Here is a 15,696-nt window from a genome sequence, read left to right as displayed (position 1 = left end):
CCCCCAGGCCTGCGTCCCCTCCCTTGGGAAGCTGGGCCTCCTGGGAAGGGCCCCCACAGGCCACGGGCAGCACTGCGGGGACTGCGTCAGCGTCCTCTGCCCACAGTCCTGGGAGGAGAGCCAGACCCGTGGTTTTGTGTCTGCGCCACGAAGCCCCAGAGGGGGAGGCAGCTTGCCAGACACAGGGTGCGAGCAGCGGAGTCGGGACAGATCGGCGAGCCTGAGGCCCTGCCTTGGCCTTCATGACCCCTCACCCCCAGACCTGGCCCATGGGGGACAGTGCATCACGTGGCAACATGGTCCTGCTGGAGAAGGAACTGACGGCGTCCAGGGCAGGCCTGCCGGTCATGGCTGCAGCGGGTCCGGGGATGGCGGGTCCCCACGCACACGTCTGGCCACCACACTGGACCCTCCCGCAGCCAAGGCAGGGTCGGCCTCCTCTTGCTTCCCTCAGATAAACAAGGAAACCGAGGCCCCAAGATGGTCAGTGTAACTTTCCCAAGGCCACACAGCCACGAGCAGCGCTGCAAGGACTTACAACCCGGCCAGCTGTCCCCCTTCAGCGCTGCACTGGCCCCGACATGCTGAGGCTTGAGGGGAGGGGAGGTTCCCCCATGCCCTCCAGACCTTAGTCTGTCCCTTCTTTTTGGCTGGGACCAGTGCCTGCCCAGCCACGGAGAAGGGCCTGGGGGCAGCAGCTCCGTGTGAATACAGCTGTCACGTGGCCCCAGGGAGAGTGGCACGGGCTGTATGGACCTGACCCACAGCCGTCCCTGGCCTGGGTTTGCTCCACCCACAGCGACTGCCCAACATGGTCTTGTCTTCAAGGTTGAGGTGCCTTTGTAGGGGCACAAGACACCTCCTCCAGGAAGCCTTACTTTCTGTTATGAGCTGATTGTGTGATGGAGCTTCGTTCTGCCAGAGCCTGTGCTCTCTGCCACCTCCTTTCCCACCTGGGCTGGGGCCCAGGGAGCACCCCCAGGGAGCACCCCCAGGGAGCAACCAAGGATCAACCCGCCCTCTAGGCCCTGGAGAGGGCCTTTCCACCCTTTCCCTGCCCCTGCCTCTTGAAGATCTCCTTAGACAGAATGAGTATGTCAGACCCCAGGAGTGTACCATGGAGAGCCAGGGAGGGCCACTGCGGCCCAAGGAGGGCCAGGGATGGCCAGAGAGAGTTACAGAGGCCCATGGAGGGCCAGCGAGGGCCAGGGGGAGTCGGGGAGAGCCAGGGAGGGTTACAGAAGGCCACGGAGGGCCATGGAGGGCCAGCGAGGGCCAGGGGGAATTGGGGAGGGCCAGGGAGTGTTACGGAGGGCCACGGAGGGCCATGGAGAGCCAGGAAGAGCCAGGGAAGGCCATGGAGGGTTGGTGAGGGCCGCGGGGATTACAGAGGCCCATGGGGGCTCAGGGAGGACCAGGGAGGCTCAGTGAGTGTCAGGGAAGGTCAGAGACGGTCAGAGACGGTCAGAGAGGACGGGGAAGCCAGAGCTCCAGGGTCAGAGTCTCAGCTTCACCCCAGGACCTCCCACATTCAACCCCTGCCCGCCTCATTCTTGCTGCCCACTGAGCATGCGCGTAGGGCGGAGCCACGGCTCGGAACCTGAGGGCTAGAGAAGGAAGAGAATTTCCAAGGGCCCCTCTTGGGCGCTGGGGGGCAGGCAAGGCAGCCCCGCGGGAGGCTGGGCCGGAACAGGGCCAAGTTATGAAGTGAGGATGGCCTTTGAAGAACAAAGTGGGGGCTCTGAGTCCCAGCGTGAACGGCCACAAGCTGGCAGGGCTGCCGGGGCGCGGGCTCTGTTTTCCAAAAACACAGATGGGCTGGGAAGGGGGTCAGAGTGAGGCCGGCGAGTGTGGCCCCTCCCCACCAGGTTCTCATGGCTCAGCAACCTCATCCACAGGGGGCTGGAGGAGGCGGGGCTACCCCGGGGGTCAGGGGCCTCTGACCCCCAGGCTGGGGCCCTGCTGTCCTCGCTGGCAAGGCCCAGAGCCAGGCGTGGTGGGGAAGGATCCCTCATGGGGTCACGATGGGGAGCCCTGAGTGTGGCTGTGGGGGCTCGGGCTCAGCCCCCTGTGACCCTGCAGCCTTGGTCCGGGGATCAGCCTCCTGGGTCTAGACATCCTGAGCCCCTCTGGGAGCTGGGGAGGCAGGACCCATGGCCACCCCCGGCCTGACGGGTTCCAAGTGCAGCCTAGCCATGGGTCCAGCGGTGCCCCCAGGACCCCGTGTGCCTTGGAGGGTGAGGGTTGTGGGATGACCTTGTCGTACGGCCCCAAGCCCAGCTTCTTGGGGGGCCTGGGGGAGACTGACGGGATGGGCCCCCCACAAGAGGTGCCAAGTCTGAGCTGAGGCGGGATAGGGCTGCTTGGCACCAGCACAGGCTGACTAGTCTGCCGGGGACCCTTGATCAGCCTCCACTTTCGAAGGAATCTGCCTCCCTGTCGCTGTGCAGAGGCCAGAAACAACAGTGCCGGCTGGAGGGAGGGAGGGGGGCCGTCTCCCCCAGCCGGGGACAGGGGGTGGACACGGAAAAGCAGGAACCCAGCCCCCAGCCCCAAGTTCCTCAGAGCCCTGAGGACCCTCTGCAAAACACCAGCGGGGGGTGGGGTGGCACCTGGCCTCGGCTTGCCCGGCCGCACTCTGGGGAGCGCGTGCTGGAGGAAGTCACCCTCGAGGACTTCCCTCCCACCCCAGGGCTCTGCATTTCCGGGGCCGGGGCTCGGGGTCTCACTGGAGACTTTCCCAGAATGTTGGGGACCCAGTACTTTGTCCAGCTGCTGAGAGAGGCTGGGGGCTGAGACCCAACACACCCCTCTCCTTTCTAACCCTCAAGGCCTCTAGAGCCTGGGTGGCCAGCCCGCCGGGCATTCCGCGAAGTCCCCGTGAGTGCCCGATGGCACGGATTTGGAGACAGACCCTTTCAGAGAGGACGGCGGGCCTGGACAGCGCAGAGCTGCGCGCATCAAACGTGGAGCTCTGGTGCCCTCTGCTGGCCATATCTGTGAATGGCCGCCCTGGCCCTCTGCCTGGCGCGGACAGGTGCCCGCCCAGGGAGGCCGCCTGCACCGGGGGCCTGACCAGCAGGGCCCGAGGGCAGGCTCCCCAGTGGGGAACAGACGTCCCCCTCACGGCCTCGCGATGCAGAGGCTCACCGGGGCTCGGCCGGGGCTCTGCCACGGAGCCTTTCCTGGAGCTCAGGCCACCGGTTTCTGGTCTTGCTCCCTCTCCTGGGCCGGCGCCCCCAGGCACCAGGCCTTCAAGGGCAAGTGGGCCCACCCTGGCATCCCCGCATCCACCTCCCGTGGCCCTCTGGGTCTGCTCAGGCCTGGAGGACAGTGAGAACGGTAAATATTTACTGCCGACAGGAGAAGGCAAATACTGCCCCATGGACCAGGCAGAAGTGCCAGATCACCGGTGCCAGGAGCAGATGCAATCTGGGGAGCCAGCCTGGAGGCAGCTGCACTGGCAGAATGTCCTCAGTGTGTGGGCACCAGAGGGACAGACATCCTGGCTCTGGCCTTAGTCTCCCCGTCGAAAATGCGGGTGCAGCAGTTCCCACCCCACATGGCACTTGTGACGGTGACACGGGACAGACGTGGTAGCAAGTGAGTGTGGGGCTTTGACGTCCCTGGGGACCCTGGCCCCCCAGTGAGGGGCTGTGGGACCCGGCAGGCTCAGGAGGCTGCTCCTCCACACCCCGCTGCCCCTGGCTGGGGGCACTTGGACTCCTGCACCCCATGCCGGGTGACACACAGGGCTGGGTGTGGCCAACAGCACTGCCAGCCTCACGGGCGACGGAAGCCGGGTTCCAAGGGCAGGCAGGGTCTGAGGACACGGGAGGGCTGTCCTCCCGATTCCCAGAAGGGGTGGAGCGTGGCCCGGATATGGCAGCGGAGCCAAGGCCTGCAGCCTGGCCACCATGGGGTGACCTGGGGGCTCCAAGGGCCAGGGGCATCTGGGGCTCAGTGCCCAGGGTGGTGCCAAGCAGGAGACTGGGTCTGACCTCACCCCTGCCAGCTGGGACCCTGGTGACCTTGGGCATCTGCTTCTCCCTGCCTCCATGAGCAGGGAGGGGTTCTGGAGTGTCCCACCCTCCTCTCCAGGATCACGGCCATAGCGGGCTGGGGGCCGGTGGGAAAGGCTCACCAGGCAGGGCCCAGGCCACAGGGCCGAGGGCGGCCGCACACCATGACCCGCTCTCCCGGGTGGGCGGCCCTCCCCCCCCCCCCCGTGGACAGGGACCCTCTCCTGTGGCCCCAGCCGCACCCAGGACCGGCTGTACTGGGAGTCCCACCAACCGGGGTGGCCCTGTGCGTCCCCGGCCCCCAGGGAGTCCTGCGCTCCCTCCACAGAACTGGCCGGCACCTGCGGACGGGGGGCGGGGGAGCGCCTGGGTCATCTTTCAGGGTGTCGCCGGCCAGCAGGACACAGGCGCAGCCGACTGCTGCCTCCAGGGCGCCCTGGCCCGCCAGCCTCCTTCCCTCCCAGCTGCCCCAGCCCAGCCCACTCACCTGCTCGGCTCCTGCAGGACGCCCCTGCCTCTGTCCCTGAGGTTGGGGCCACCTGCTGTTCCCATGGACACTTCCTCCCCTCCTCTTCCGGGTCCAGTGTCCAGCCGTCCACCCAGGGGCGGGGCCAGCTGAGGACTGCCACCTCACCTCTGGGGGTGTCGATGTTGTCATGGGGAGGGGGCGGCCCTGGAGGGGTCCCGGGGCCGCAGGGAGGGAGGCCGGACGGCCAGGTCCCAGCAGGAGGATCCGCTTCGGGCCCCGGGCCGCCTCTGAGGGGTCTGCAGCCTCGGGGGGCCTGGGCGCCCGGCCCCAGGCCCCACCACCCCAAGTTCCGGCCCGGGCGGGGCCGTAGGAAAGGTGCAGATTGGTTTGGCCGGGGCGGCCGGCAGCCCGGCCAGGCCTTTGTGCGGCCAGGGTCACCCGCTGACCTCCCAGGCCTCGGCCAGCCCAGACAGCCCCCAGGCCCTTTGGCATTCCGGGTGGCGGCTCAGGCGGCGTGCCCAGTGGACCCACACCGGCACCCCCAGGTGATCTCATCCTTGGGTCCGAAGGCGCTTCTGGGACTGACCACCGGGTCCGGGGCTGCTGCGCAAGAGAGGGCCACGGGGTGCCAGGGAGACTGGCCCCGGCCCGTGGGCTGAAGTTCTTGCCACACCACAGCCGGGTGCCCCTGCGTGCTGAGTCTGAGGGCCTGCCCGGCACCCGGGGGGTCTGAGTCCATCTCTCAGCTCAAGGGGCACCGTCTGGCCCCTCCTACCTCCTGCAGGGCACAGTGGCTTCCTGTGGCTCAGCCGGGGCTTGGGCTGAGGCTGCCTGGACCGGCCCGGAGCCGGGGGGGGGGGTGGGGGGGGCACTGAGAAGGGTCCAGCCCTGGGCAGTCTCTTGAGCCCCTCTCTGTCCCCTGCCCCCCCCCCCCCCCCCCACTGTGCGGAGGGCCTCCCTCAGAAATAGCACTAACAGCAGAGCCCACACAGCTAGGTGGGGAGAAACAGCTGGAATGTTCTTTCTCTTTCCTTGGAGATCTCTCTGGGGGCCCTGAGAGGTCAAGGCTTTTGAACTAAGGGAATCAGCCACAGCCAGCCCCCAGGTCCCCCCGGAGCCCCCAGAGCCCTTTTCTCCTGCCCTGAAGCAGCCAGGGGCCAGGGGGCGCCCAGGGCAGCGGGCAGCGGGCAGACAGGACCTTGCCTGTGGGCAGTGAGCGTGGGGAAAGCTTGGAGGGACCCGTGTAGAGAGAACAGATGGGGGTCCCTGGAGGGGTCCCCACGGCTCCCAGGCGGTTGCCTCGCCGGCCCCGGCCCACACCTCAGTCCCCATGTCACACACACAACACGACCAGGGCTCGTTCACAGGGTTTATTGGATCAGCTGGGGTGCAGGCGCGGCTGGCTCTGGGCGCCGGGCCCGCAGCAGGCGCCGCCCCTAGTTGCAGTAATTCTCCAGCTGGTACAGGGAGCAGATGCTGGTGCAGCACTGCTCCACGATGCCCCGCTTCCGCAGGGGCCCCCCCGGGGCCGGAGGCTGCAGGCCGCCCGCGCTGGGTGCGCCCCCCAGCTCCACGTCCCTCGCTGCGGAGGAGCAAGCGGACAGCCACTCAGGGAGAGGCCGCGCTCCCCGCCTGCCCGCGTGCGGGCTGCTGCCCGGGTCCCCTCCGAGGGCTCCCAGGCCGCAGGGAGGGGCGGGGGCGGGGGGGCCGGCGCGGAAGCCCTTGGTGCCCGACCCTGACCTTTCGGGGTGTGGCCGAGGGGAAGGAGGGAAGCCAGGGTGGGGTTAGCGGGGCGGCAGGGGCTCACCCTGAGGGTCCTCCGCCTCCCGGCGGGCCTTGGGCGTGTAGAAGAAGCCTCGCTCCCCGCACACCAGGTACAGCGCCTCCACCAGGTGGGAGCCGCACAGGTGCTGGTTGACGAAGGCGTGGGTCGGGGCCGGCGTCCAGAGGGCCAGCAGAGCGAGCAGGGGCAGGAGGCGCGTCCACAGGGCCATGGCGGGGGCAGTGACCTGGGGGACAGGTGGCGTTGGGGCCGGCAAGGGGCAGCTGCCCCACGCAGGACACCCACCCTGTGCTCACCCCCCAGATGCCCTGTGCTGGGAGCTCGAGAGCCCGGGCCGGGGTCCCCGACACCCTGAGGTCAGCGGGGCAGCCTCGGGCTGACGCAGAACCCACGGGGACAGACCTGCTTGCCGTCCGTGTCAGGGTGCAGGCGGTCCCGGGGGGCGCTGGCTTTATAGCTCCTGACCCCACCTCCCGGCCCGTCAGGGCCCCCAGTGGGGGTGGCAGATGGCCCGGGGCTGAGGCTGCAATTTCTGGATCATTTCCCCTGTGTGGGTCCGTGGGGGCAGCTCCTCCGTCGTCAGCACCTCTCGGGGCCACGGGGTCATTAGAGTCTTAACGAGGCCCTGATGGCCTCTCACAGCGGGGGGCAGACGTCTCCACCGGCGCAGAGCCCCGCCCAGGCCTCGCCTGAGCCACATTTTCCACATTAGCCCAGGGGCGCAGGGGGCTCAGGGGAGGGGGCTTCTGCCTGGACCCTGGGCCCCTTGGACGGTGCACGGGGGAGCCTCCCCTCCCCGCTCACGGCCCTACCCCCACCCCAGCACCCCAGGGCCGAGCTTGGGGACCAGCCGCCGTGTGGACGCTGGGGCTAAGGCTCTGTGCGGGGGGGCACATGGCCTACCCACGTACCCCTGGGTGCCCACCCCTGTTTCCGGAGCCCCTGCCCATCTCCCCCCGCTGACCCCTTTCAGACCATCAGCCCCCTTGGCTGTCGCACGGTTTGGGTCCCCAAGTACCCCCCACCCCCACCCCCCCAGACAGGACCAGGAGGGAGGCCAGACCCCCTCCCCTCCCCCTGCCACCTGCAACCGTCTCGGGCACCGAGTCCGCGGACCCTTCGCAGCTGAGAAAGGGGCTGAGCCTGCCCCTCCTCTTGCCTCAGACCAAGGGGACAGGAGGGGCACCCTGCACCCCTGACCCCCCGCACGGACCCCAGTCTCCAGCCTGTGAAATACTGACACCCCTGCCCAGGAAGTGCTGCCGTGTGCCCCCGGAACAGCCGGGGCCCACCCGCTCCGAGCTCAGCCCCCCACCCCCATGCGGGACTCCGTACAGGCTGATGCCAGCTCTCACGGGCACCTTGCCCACCGCTGCCTCTGCCCAGGCCATGCTGAGGCAGTGCCCGCTCTGACCCCCGAGGCCTCCACACAGCAGGGAAGGTCTAGGGGGTCTCTGGAGAGGAACGTGCAGGACTGGAGGCTGGGGGGCACGAGCCGGGTGAGAGGGCACCGCCCCGGGGCAGCCGGGCCTCAGCCCTTCCCCGGGCTCACGGCCGTCAGGAATGGCCCCACTGGGGTAAGGGAGGCCCGGGCACGGGCCAGGTGCTTAAGCCACAGATGGGGGAAGGACAGACCCCAAGGAGGGCTTTGCCTCGAGGGCTTTGACAGTTGAGCAGGAGTTTGCCAGGATTGGCATCCCGAGAGCTCAAGCCAGGGCCCTGGAGGTGCGTGGCGGTGGGTGGATGTCAGGACTGAGCAGGGCCCCGGGGGACTGGCTGGCAAATCCCTGGAAGCCCCCAGACTGCTCTCTCCAAGGGCCAGGGGAAGGGGTGGGAGGGGCACGCCGGGCCGGGCCAGCCCTGGTGGACGCTGGGGCCTGGCTGGAGGGCCATGTCCAGGCCCCTCGAGTGAGCAGAGGGGCATCTCACAGAGCTCAGAATCCACCCTCGGGCGCCGTGCGGGGACGCAGGCCCAGAGAGGTCATCCGGGAACCCCCTCAGCTGAGCGCCCCATGGGCACGCGCATCCGGGGCAACTCCCAGGCCCTGCTCTGTGGGGGTGGGGTGGCCCAGGGCCCCGTTCCTGCACCTGGCCGCACGGGCTGGCCTGTCCCCCGTCCTCCCAGTGGGGACACTCCGCTGTGGCGAGCGCCCGGCCTGCAGGCCTGCCTTGGAGAGCACGCCCCCAGCCCCAGCGCCGTGAGCCCCGCCCCCCCAGGGACCCCCCAGCCCCCGCCCCCATGCCGTCACAGCGCAGAGGTGATGCGGCAAAGCAGGGACCCCCTCAGCCTTCCGGCGCTGCTGGGGGCTCAGCCCAGGCTGGTCCTCTGGGGCGAACGGGGCACCCAGGCGCAGAGGGGACTCCTGCCCGGCCTGGGCTGCCTGCTGAGGTCTGGAGGGGGCGGAGGACAGAGGAGGCTGCGCAAGCCGGGATCAGGGTGCCCGGCGCCCGAGCCCAGCACTCAGACGCGGAGGCCAGGGAGGTGCTTGGAGGGCTCTTTCCTTTATTGAGCTTGCGAGAGGCGGCGCACGGCGTCAGGGGCAGGCCGAGCTGCCAAGCGGTGGGGCGGGGGTCAGCGGGGTGCCCTCCAGCAGGGACGGTCTCCGGCAGGCCCCGGGGGTGCCCGGTGGCCCAGCCCCTCACTTGGGCGGGGGCCGGGGAGGCGCGAGGGTCTCCGCCCGCCCTAGCCGATGGCGCTCAGCGCTTGGGCGAGGCTGTGCAGCTCATCCTGCACATCCTGCAAGGAGCGCCGGATGGCGCGGGGACTGTCCAGCACGTCGATGGCCAGGGTGTACGGGTCAAACTTCACAGAGAAGGGGCGCTGGATGCGGGAGGCGTAGTTCCTGGGGAGGCAGTGGGCACAGGCCCTTGGTCACCCGGCGGGGACGCGGGGGCCCTGGGGAGATGGGGGCAGGGTCTGCGGCCTCCTTCACTGCTGCGGGGCGAGAGCTGCCTGGACCCCAAAATCTCCTCGTGACCAACTGCTCGGACAAGATGGGGGACCGAGGCCTTTTGCGAAGGTGGGGGCAGGGGAGGCACAGGCCTTCTCCAAGCAGGTCTCTGCTGGACCCCCATCCCTCCCACACCTCCTCCAGGAGGCCTTCCCCAGGCTGTGTGCTGTGCAGAGCCTCAGGTCTGCCCTATGCTTGCTTGTGGGATCCAGCCCTCCCCTCCTCCCCACTCTGAACACCCAGCCCCTGGGCCTCAGTTTCTCCTGGCCGAAGACCCTTTCCACGAATGAGCAGGTGGGCATCTCGGGCTTTGCCTCCTTGCCCAGATGTCAGGTCACACGCCGTCAGGCTCCCTCCAGGCCCCCAGGCTTTCCGTGCTGGCCCTCAGCCACCCCTGCCCCTCCTCTGTCCCACCCCGTGGCCCCAGCTGTTTAGAGGCTGGGAAGAACCCCACGCATCCTTCTTATAGGGATCACACTCTGGGGGCGCCTGGGGGGCTCAGTCGGTTAAGCGTCCGACTTCGGCTCAGGTCATGATCTCACAGCTCGTGGGTTCGAGCCCCGCGTCGGGCTCTGTGCTGGCAGCTCAGGGCCTGGAGCCTGACTTGGATTCTGCGTCTCCCTCTCTCTCTGCCCCTCCCTATTCGCGCTGTCTCTCTCTCTCTCCGAGAAATAAATGAAACATTTAAAAAATTTATAAAACTAAGGACCACACTCTGTCTCCTAACACCCAGACTTGACCAGGCCACCAGCCTGGCGGGTCTCCCCACCCCAGACTTTTTGGGGTCCCGCTGCGGGAAGGGTATGCACAGCGTCCTCTGGGAAATGGGTGCGCAGGCCCCGGCCTGCCGCGGGCTCGCCGGGTCTGGGGGCCTGGTGGGGGGTCTGGGCACCTGAGCTTGTCCTTGGCGTCACTGAAACTCTCGGACACGAAGTAGACAGACTGGTAGGTCTGGTCCTGATAGGGCTGCACGGCCGCGGCATCCGGGTCGAAGGCCCGGATCTCGGGCTCCTCAGACAGAGAGTGCTGGAGGGAGGCCGCGGGGTCACGGGACCCCCCGCCCCGGCCCAGCGGCCCTGACCCCACACCCTCCTCCCCGGGGCGGGGGGTCCTCCTGCGGGCTGGGGGCCGTGTGGGTGGGGCCGGGCCGAGATGAGTTTCTAGGCCCCTGGCCCGGGTCCAGGAGGCCCAGCGCGGCCACCCTCCCCCTGGGGGCTCTGGGGGGGCAGCCTCACCAGGAGCTCCCCGTAGGAGGAGAGCAGTCCGGCGCCGTAGGCCTTCACCTCCCCGTTCTGCTTGCACAGCCCGAACTCCACCGTGAACCAGTACAGCTGGCGGGGCAGGAGCGGCGCTGGCCCAGGGGTAGCCGCCGCCCGCACCGCCGCCCCCCTGCCCTCGGGCCTGGGGCACCACCCGCTCCCCTGGGCAGAGCCCAGCCATGCTCTGGGGGGTCCCAGCATAAAGGTGATGCTCCCTGGATAGACGTGGGGGGGCCCGGCCTGAACCCAGGTGTCCTGCGGGAGCCCCCACGGCCCTGCAGGGAAGGACCCACCGTGGACAGCTTCTCAATCTCCTCGTCGGAAGCCCCCAAGGACGCGAGCCCGATATCCTGTGGAGGAAAGAGGAGGCGGAGAGGGGAGAGGCTCGGCCTACCGCTGCATGGCACCTGCGTCAGGGGCCTCCTGGACGCCACCCAGCACGCCAGGGCCCTCTGGGGATTCGGGGACCCTCCCAGGGCCTGGGGAGCCTCCTGGGAGGGGGGACCTTCCCAAGATGCAAAGGTCCTCCAGATATGCAGGGGCCCTCCTACAGTGGGGGGGGCTCCTGGGACGCAGGGACCCTCCTACGGTGGGGGGGGGCTCCTGGGACGCAGGGGCCCTCCTACGGTGGGGGGGGGCTCCTGGGACGCAGGGACCCTCCTACGGTGGGGGGGGGCTCCTGGGACGCAGGGACCCTCCTACGGTGGGGGGGGGGCTCCTGGGACGCAGGGGCCCTCTCAGGATCAGCGGAGGGCCGAAGGCGGCTCCTGCTGTTCTTCAGGAAGCGGCCAGCAGGTGGCAGCACAGGCCACGGGAAGCCCCAGCTTGCGGGCTCTGCGCCCGGCTGCCGCCTTCTCCTTTATCAGGGGTTTCCCCAGAATCCGTCCAAGCGCACCCAGCGCCGGCCGCCCACGCCTCCCTTCCAGCACGATGCCGTCTCCCTGAAGCCTCACGGACCCAAGTGGGCACCGTCCGGCCACAGAGGGACTGGGGCGTGGCCCTGAGGCTCCGCAGCAGGCGGCACGCCCCCAGCCCCCCCCCCGCCCCCGACGACCCCGCCTGGGGCCTCAGGGGCAAACCTGGGAGAACTGAGCGAAGGTGCGGTCGGCCAGCATGGGCACGTGCCCCAGCAGCTCATGGCAGCAGTCCCTGTGGGGAGCGGAGGGGGCAGCGCTGGGGTCGGGGCGCCCAGCTGCCCCCCCATCCCTGCGGGCCGCGAATGGAGGGCGGGGCAGGCCAGAGCCCCCGGCGCACTCACGGCTCGGGGGAGTGCATGGGCGACGAGGCGTGCCGGATGTACTGGGTGCACTGGAACACCCGGAAAGCCAGGCTGGCCAGGAAGTCGCGGGCGGACAGCAGGCCGGCCACGGGCCGCAGCTGGAAGCCCGTCCGCTCTGCAAGGCCGGCGGGTCAGGGCGCCCCGAGGGTGGGCGCCCCCCCCCCCCGCCCGCCGGCCTCTGCCCCGCAGCCGCGCACCCTTCAGGAAGCGGGACACGTCCTCCAGCTGTGGGATGCGGTCCTCCCGGTACCCGCTGAAGCGCTCCAGCAGCTGGAAAGCCTCCAGGTGCTCGCGGCACGCGTGGGTCGCGTAGAGGCCCTTGAGGGTGGTGTAGACCTCCTTCCTGCAGGCGGGCGGCTCAGGCCTGGCTCTGGAGGCCCCGGTCCCCGGCGGCCGGGCCTCCTCGCCACCCGGGTGCTGGCCCCTCCCCTCCTCACCCTGCTCTGCCTCCAGCAGCTCCACGGGGGGGGGCGGACACTGCAGACCCCTCGCTGGAGCCAGGAGACCCCGGCCCCGGGGAGGTGGGGGTTCCAAGGGACAGAGGCGGTGCGGACGGCCTGACCCACCACCAACCTGTCCTTCTAGACTGACAATCAGGGCCTTGGGAGGCCTTTTCCCTCCCCCGGCCGTCACACGTGGGGACTCGGGGGTCTTCCCCTGGCCCTCCTTGCCTCCTCCGCACCAGGCATGGGCACCAGGGTCTTACCAGGTGGCGATCTCCTCGGCCGTGTACTCCACGCGGGGAATGGGGTCGCCGCTGCAGAGGAGGTGTGAGTCAGCGGGGCCCCCGGGGGAGGGGTGCGGGGAGGCCAGGGGGACCCCCGGGGGAAGGCGTGTGGGGAGCGGACAGGAGGGGCTTGGGGCTGAACGCCCAGCAGGCTGCGCGGCCTCAGCAAGCTGCCTGGTTTCCTCCATGTGTCTTGGGGACCCAAACCAGTGACCACGGTGACAGTGTTGGTGACAAAGGTGCCCCTCCCCCGTGCCGGGGTGGGGCTGCAGGTCAGGGTCTGGGTCCGTGAGGCTGAGGCCCCAAGGGCTCTTACTGCTTGTACTGGAAGGCTATCTCGGCGATCAGCTTCCTGCGCTGCCGGTACGCCTGGTCCGAGAAACCCTGGCCGCGAGTGGACGCGCTCAGGAGGCCGCCGCCGCCCCCCTGCCCGGCCAGGCCTGTCCCCCCTCCCCCCACCGCCCCTCTCCCACTTGCTGCCCCGCCTCTCCCAGCCCGTCCCCCCAGCTCGCCGGCCCCCTCCCCGCTCGCCACCCCTCCCTGCCGGCAGCCCCGCTACGGGCTGGCACTGGCAGGTGCCTGGGGGCTGCTCCTAGCCAGGCCTTGGTTTGGCCTGAGCCCACGCCCACCACCCTGGCCGTGCGTGTGGGGACACGGGAGGCCCCGGGAGGCAGCGGCTCACCGGGTGATCCAAGTCCAGGTCAGGGTCAAACTTGGTGACCAGGTGGTGGCACTTGTCCAGCTCGGAAACTTTCCTTGGGAACCAGAGGACTTCGCGGAGGACGGAAGGGACACGGGCCTGTGTGAGCAGCAGGCCCGCCCTGGACGCGGCCTCCCCGGGGGTCCCAGACGGGCGGGAGGCCTGAGCCAGCAGGGAGGGGCCCCCCAGGCTGGGGCCCCCTGCGGGAGACTCTATGCCCCCGTCTCAAGGTCATGGGTTGCCCTCAAGGACAGCGGGACACCTCACCCTTGTTCTCCCCGGCGCCACGCACGTCCTCAGCCACGCGGCGCACGGAGCTGAGCAGGGCGGGCAGGTCGGCGCTGGGCACCTCACAGCGCACAAAGTACTCCAGGTGCGGGCCCCCTGCCCGCGGCCTCTGGGCGGGCCGGGTCTCCAGGTGATGGATTTGGGCTTCGTACGTCTTAGGGAACAAGGGAGAGATGGAGAGAGACAGAGAGACAGGTGGGGAGATTGACAGAGAGATGGAGAGATAGAGACGGAGAAACAGAGAGACAGAGATGGGGAGAGAGATAGAGAGACAGAGAGACAGAGAGATGGGGAGAGACAGACACAGGAAGGGAGAGGAAGACGGAGAGACGGGAAGGAGGAGCCGCCCTCGGCTCTGCCCCCGCGGCCCCCCCCCGGACGTCTGCCACCGTAATGCCCCTGCTGTGCTTCACACGCAGGCGGACCCCGCCGCCTGGGCAGAGCCTGTGGCTGGGAAATTGGATTTCGACCAGCGTGTGTAAAGGGAGCCCTCACAGTGGCCCCTGTGCCTGGTGTTCTGGGCGCCCTGACATGTCCCTCGGCCACACCCAAGCTTCCTGTGTCCCCAGACGCTGGTCAGAAGGTCCCGCCGTCCCTGGCAGCCTCATCCGGGCCCACTGCCCACCGGCCGCACCCTGGAGCTGGGGGGCGGGCCCAGGTCCCACGCCAGCCGCTGAGCACCCAGGGGTCTGGCAGGAGAGCTCCGCTCACCCCTGCCGCCCTCCATCGCCCAGCAACAAGGGCACCTGGGTCTCGACCGGCCCTCGGCCACTCGGCCGTCCAGGAGCTGGGGGGGTCCAGCTGTGATACCATCCGGGCCTTTCTGCCGGGGCAGGGTCCCGCCCGGCCTGCGGTGGCCAGAGCGACTGATGCAATCGGCCGTCACGTGAGCCAGAGCCCATCGGGGCAGGCGGTGAGGGGACGCTGCTGGGAGCCCCACCCACGTGTGAGGTGGTGGCGGCGGGTGGGGGTGCGCAGGGCTTGGGCTCAGGGAGCTCCCGAGATCATGAGGGGCGTCGCAGGGCCGTGGCCCCCCCAGAGCTGCCCCCAGGGGCCGGGACTCGCCTGAGACAGCCCGGCCGACGCCGCCCTCACCTCAAACGCCTTCACGGCCCGGGACAGCGAGGAGGTCTTGGCGCCCCGCAGGGTGAAGATCAGGTTCAGCATGGACTTCCCGTCCTTCTCCTTGAGCACTGCGGCCTCCAGGGGGTCCCCGGGCTCTGAGGAGGCGGCCGACGCGGCCTCTGCCTTCTCTCGCTCCTTGCGGGCATCCTCGATGAGGCTCTGTCGCCGGCCGATGAAGCGCGGGGACTACGGGGAGAGAGTGTGCCCAGCTCCCCCTCCTCGGGCCACCCCGGTCCCGGGCTCTGGCCCGCTGGTGCCCGCAGCCCATGCCATGTACTCCGGAGGGGCCAGCAGCTCGGGCCACGCCCGCTGTGGCAGCGCTAAGAGCCTGTCCCTACCCGATGGTGGGGGGGCAGCCAGGAAGATGAGGAGCCACAGCGTGGGGGCGGGCGAGGCCGGAGGGTGGCCCACGGCACCCCCACGCTGCCTGGCCTCTGTCCCCAGGCCCTAACGGGATGAGGCGACAGGAGGTATGACTCAGGACCCTGAGGTGGACAGTGGCCGGAGTGCTGGGGAGGGCGGGGGACGAGCTGTCAGGAACGTGGTTCCTGGGCAGAGCCCCTCGCCAGCCCCTCGGAGCGACCTCTCCTTAGGGTCCCTCCTGTCCCTTCCCCACAGCACAGGGACATGTGGCCAAACTTAGCTCTTCGTCTGGGGCCAGGTGCCCGGGGCCACAGCCTGTCCCCAAGATGGAGGCCCCCAGGCCTGCGTGGGGGAGGGGCTGCACGTCTGGGGCTCATCCCTTGGAGCCGAACTTCCAGGAAGGTTCTAGAACCCTTGGGCCTTGGATGGTGGTGTGAGGGTGCAGGGGGGCGAGGGGGGCCCTGGGGCTTCCTGGGTGGGGAGGCCATCTCACTGAGAAGCTGCAAATCACATTTCCAGAACCCAAAGCACATCCTCATTAAAGGTCTAAACACAAAAGCCCATTTGAAATGCTTTTCCGGGGGGGGACACTGAAGACCCCTCTTCCAGGCCGAGTGTCCCAGGAGGTGCCACCAAAGACAGTGCCCAGCACAGACCCCCTGAACTCAGGGGGTCTCAGGTGGTGGCTGACGCCCTGGGGACCGTCCTCTGGTCAGGGGGCCAGGGCTGC

General features: G+C 69.2%; 2 protein-coding genes across 2 annotated transcripts; both read right to left on the bottom strand.

Annotated features, from left to right (window-relative positions):
* Positions 1-5,927: 5,927 nt before the first annotated feature.
* INS (insulin) lies at positions 5,928-6,485 on the bottom strand. Its single transcript, XM_039225069.1, has 2 exons — positions 6,299-6,485; positions 5,928-6,073 (listed from the first exon to the last, which is right to left on the bottom strand). The coding sequence occupies exons 1-2, from the start codon at positions 6,483-6,485 to the stop codon at positions 5,928-5,930; spliced, it is 333 nt and encodes a 110-aa protein (XP_039081000.1).
* Positions 6,486-8,810: 2,325 nt separating this feature from the next.
* On the bottom strand, positions 8,811-14,291 carry TH (tyrosine hydroxylase). Its single transcript, XM_039225072.1, has 12 exons — positions 14,190-14,291; positions 13,458-13,632; positions 13,173-13,261; positions 12,807-12,874; positions 12,470-12,520; positions 11,961-12,106; positions 11,743-11,878; positions 11,564-11,633; positions 10,778-10,834; positions 10,461-10,556; positions 10,118-10,251; positions 8,811-9,117 (listed from the first exon to the last, which is right to left on the bottom strand). Exons 1-12 carry the CDS (start codon positions 14,289-14,291, stop codon positions 8,958-8,960), a joined length of 1,284 nt encoding a protein of 427 aa, XP_039081003.1. The 3' UTR covers positions 8,811-8,957.
* Positions 14,292-15,696: the final 1,405 nt, after the last annotated feature.

Source organism: Hyaena hyaena, unplaced genomic scaffold, assembly GCF_003009895.1.
Source record: "Hyaena hyaena isolate Hyena2069 unplaced genomic scaffold, ASM300989v1 scaffold_1888, whole genome shotgun sequence".
Lineage (NCBI taxonomy): Eukaryota > Metazoa > Chordata > Mammalia > Carnivora > Hyaenidae > Hyaena > Hyaena hyaena.
This window is presented reverse-complemented; position numbering and strand designations above follow the sequence as displayed.

Coding starts and splice junctions, on each gene's coding strand:
- INS (XM_039225069.1), bottom strand. CDS start 6,485: ATGGCCCTGTGGACGCGCCTCCTGCCCCTGCTCGCTCTGCTGGCCCTC. Junction 6,074..6,298: donor GGAGGCGGAGGACCCTCAGG/GTGAGCCCCTGC, acceptor GCTCCTCCGCAG/CGAGGGACGTGGAGCTGGGG.
- TH (XM_039225072.1), bottom strand. CDS start 14,291: ATGGTATCACAGCTGGACCCCCCCAGCTCCTGGACGGCCGAGTGGCCG. Junction 13,633..14,189: donor GGCGATGGAGGGCGGCAGGG/GTGAGCGGAGCT, acceptor TTGTTCCCTAAG/ACGTACGAAGCCCAAATCCA. Junction 13,262..13,457: donor TGGCGCCGGGGAGAACAAGG/GTGAGGTGTCCC, acceptor TCCTCCGCGAAG/TCCTCTGGTTCCCAAGGAAA.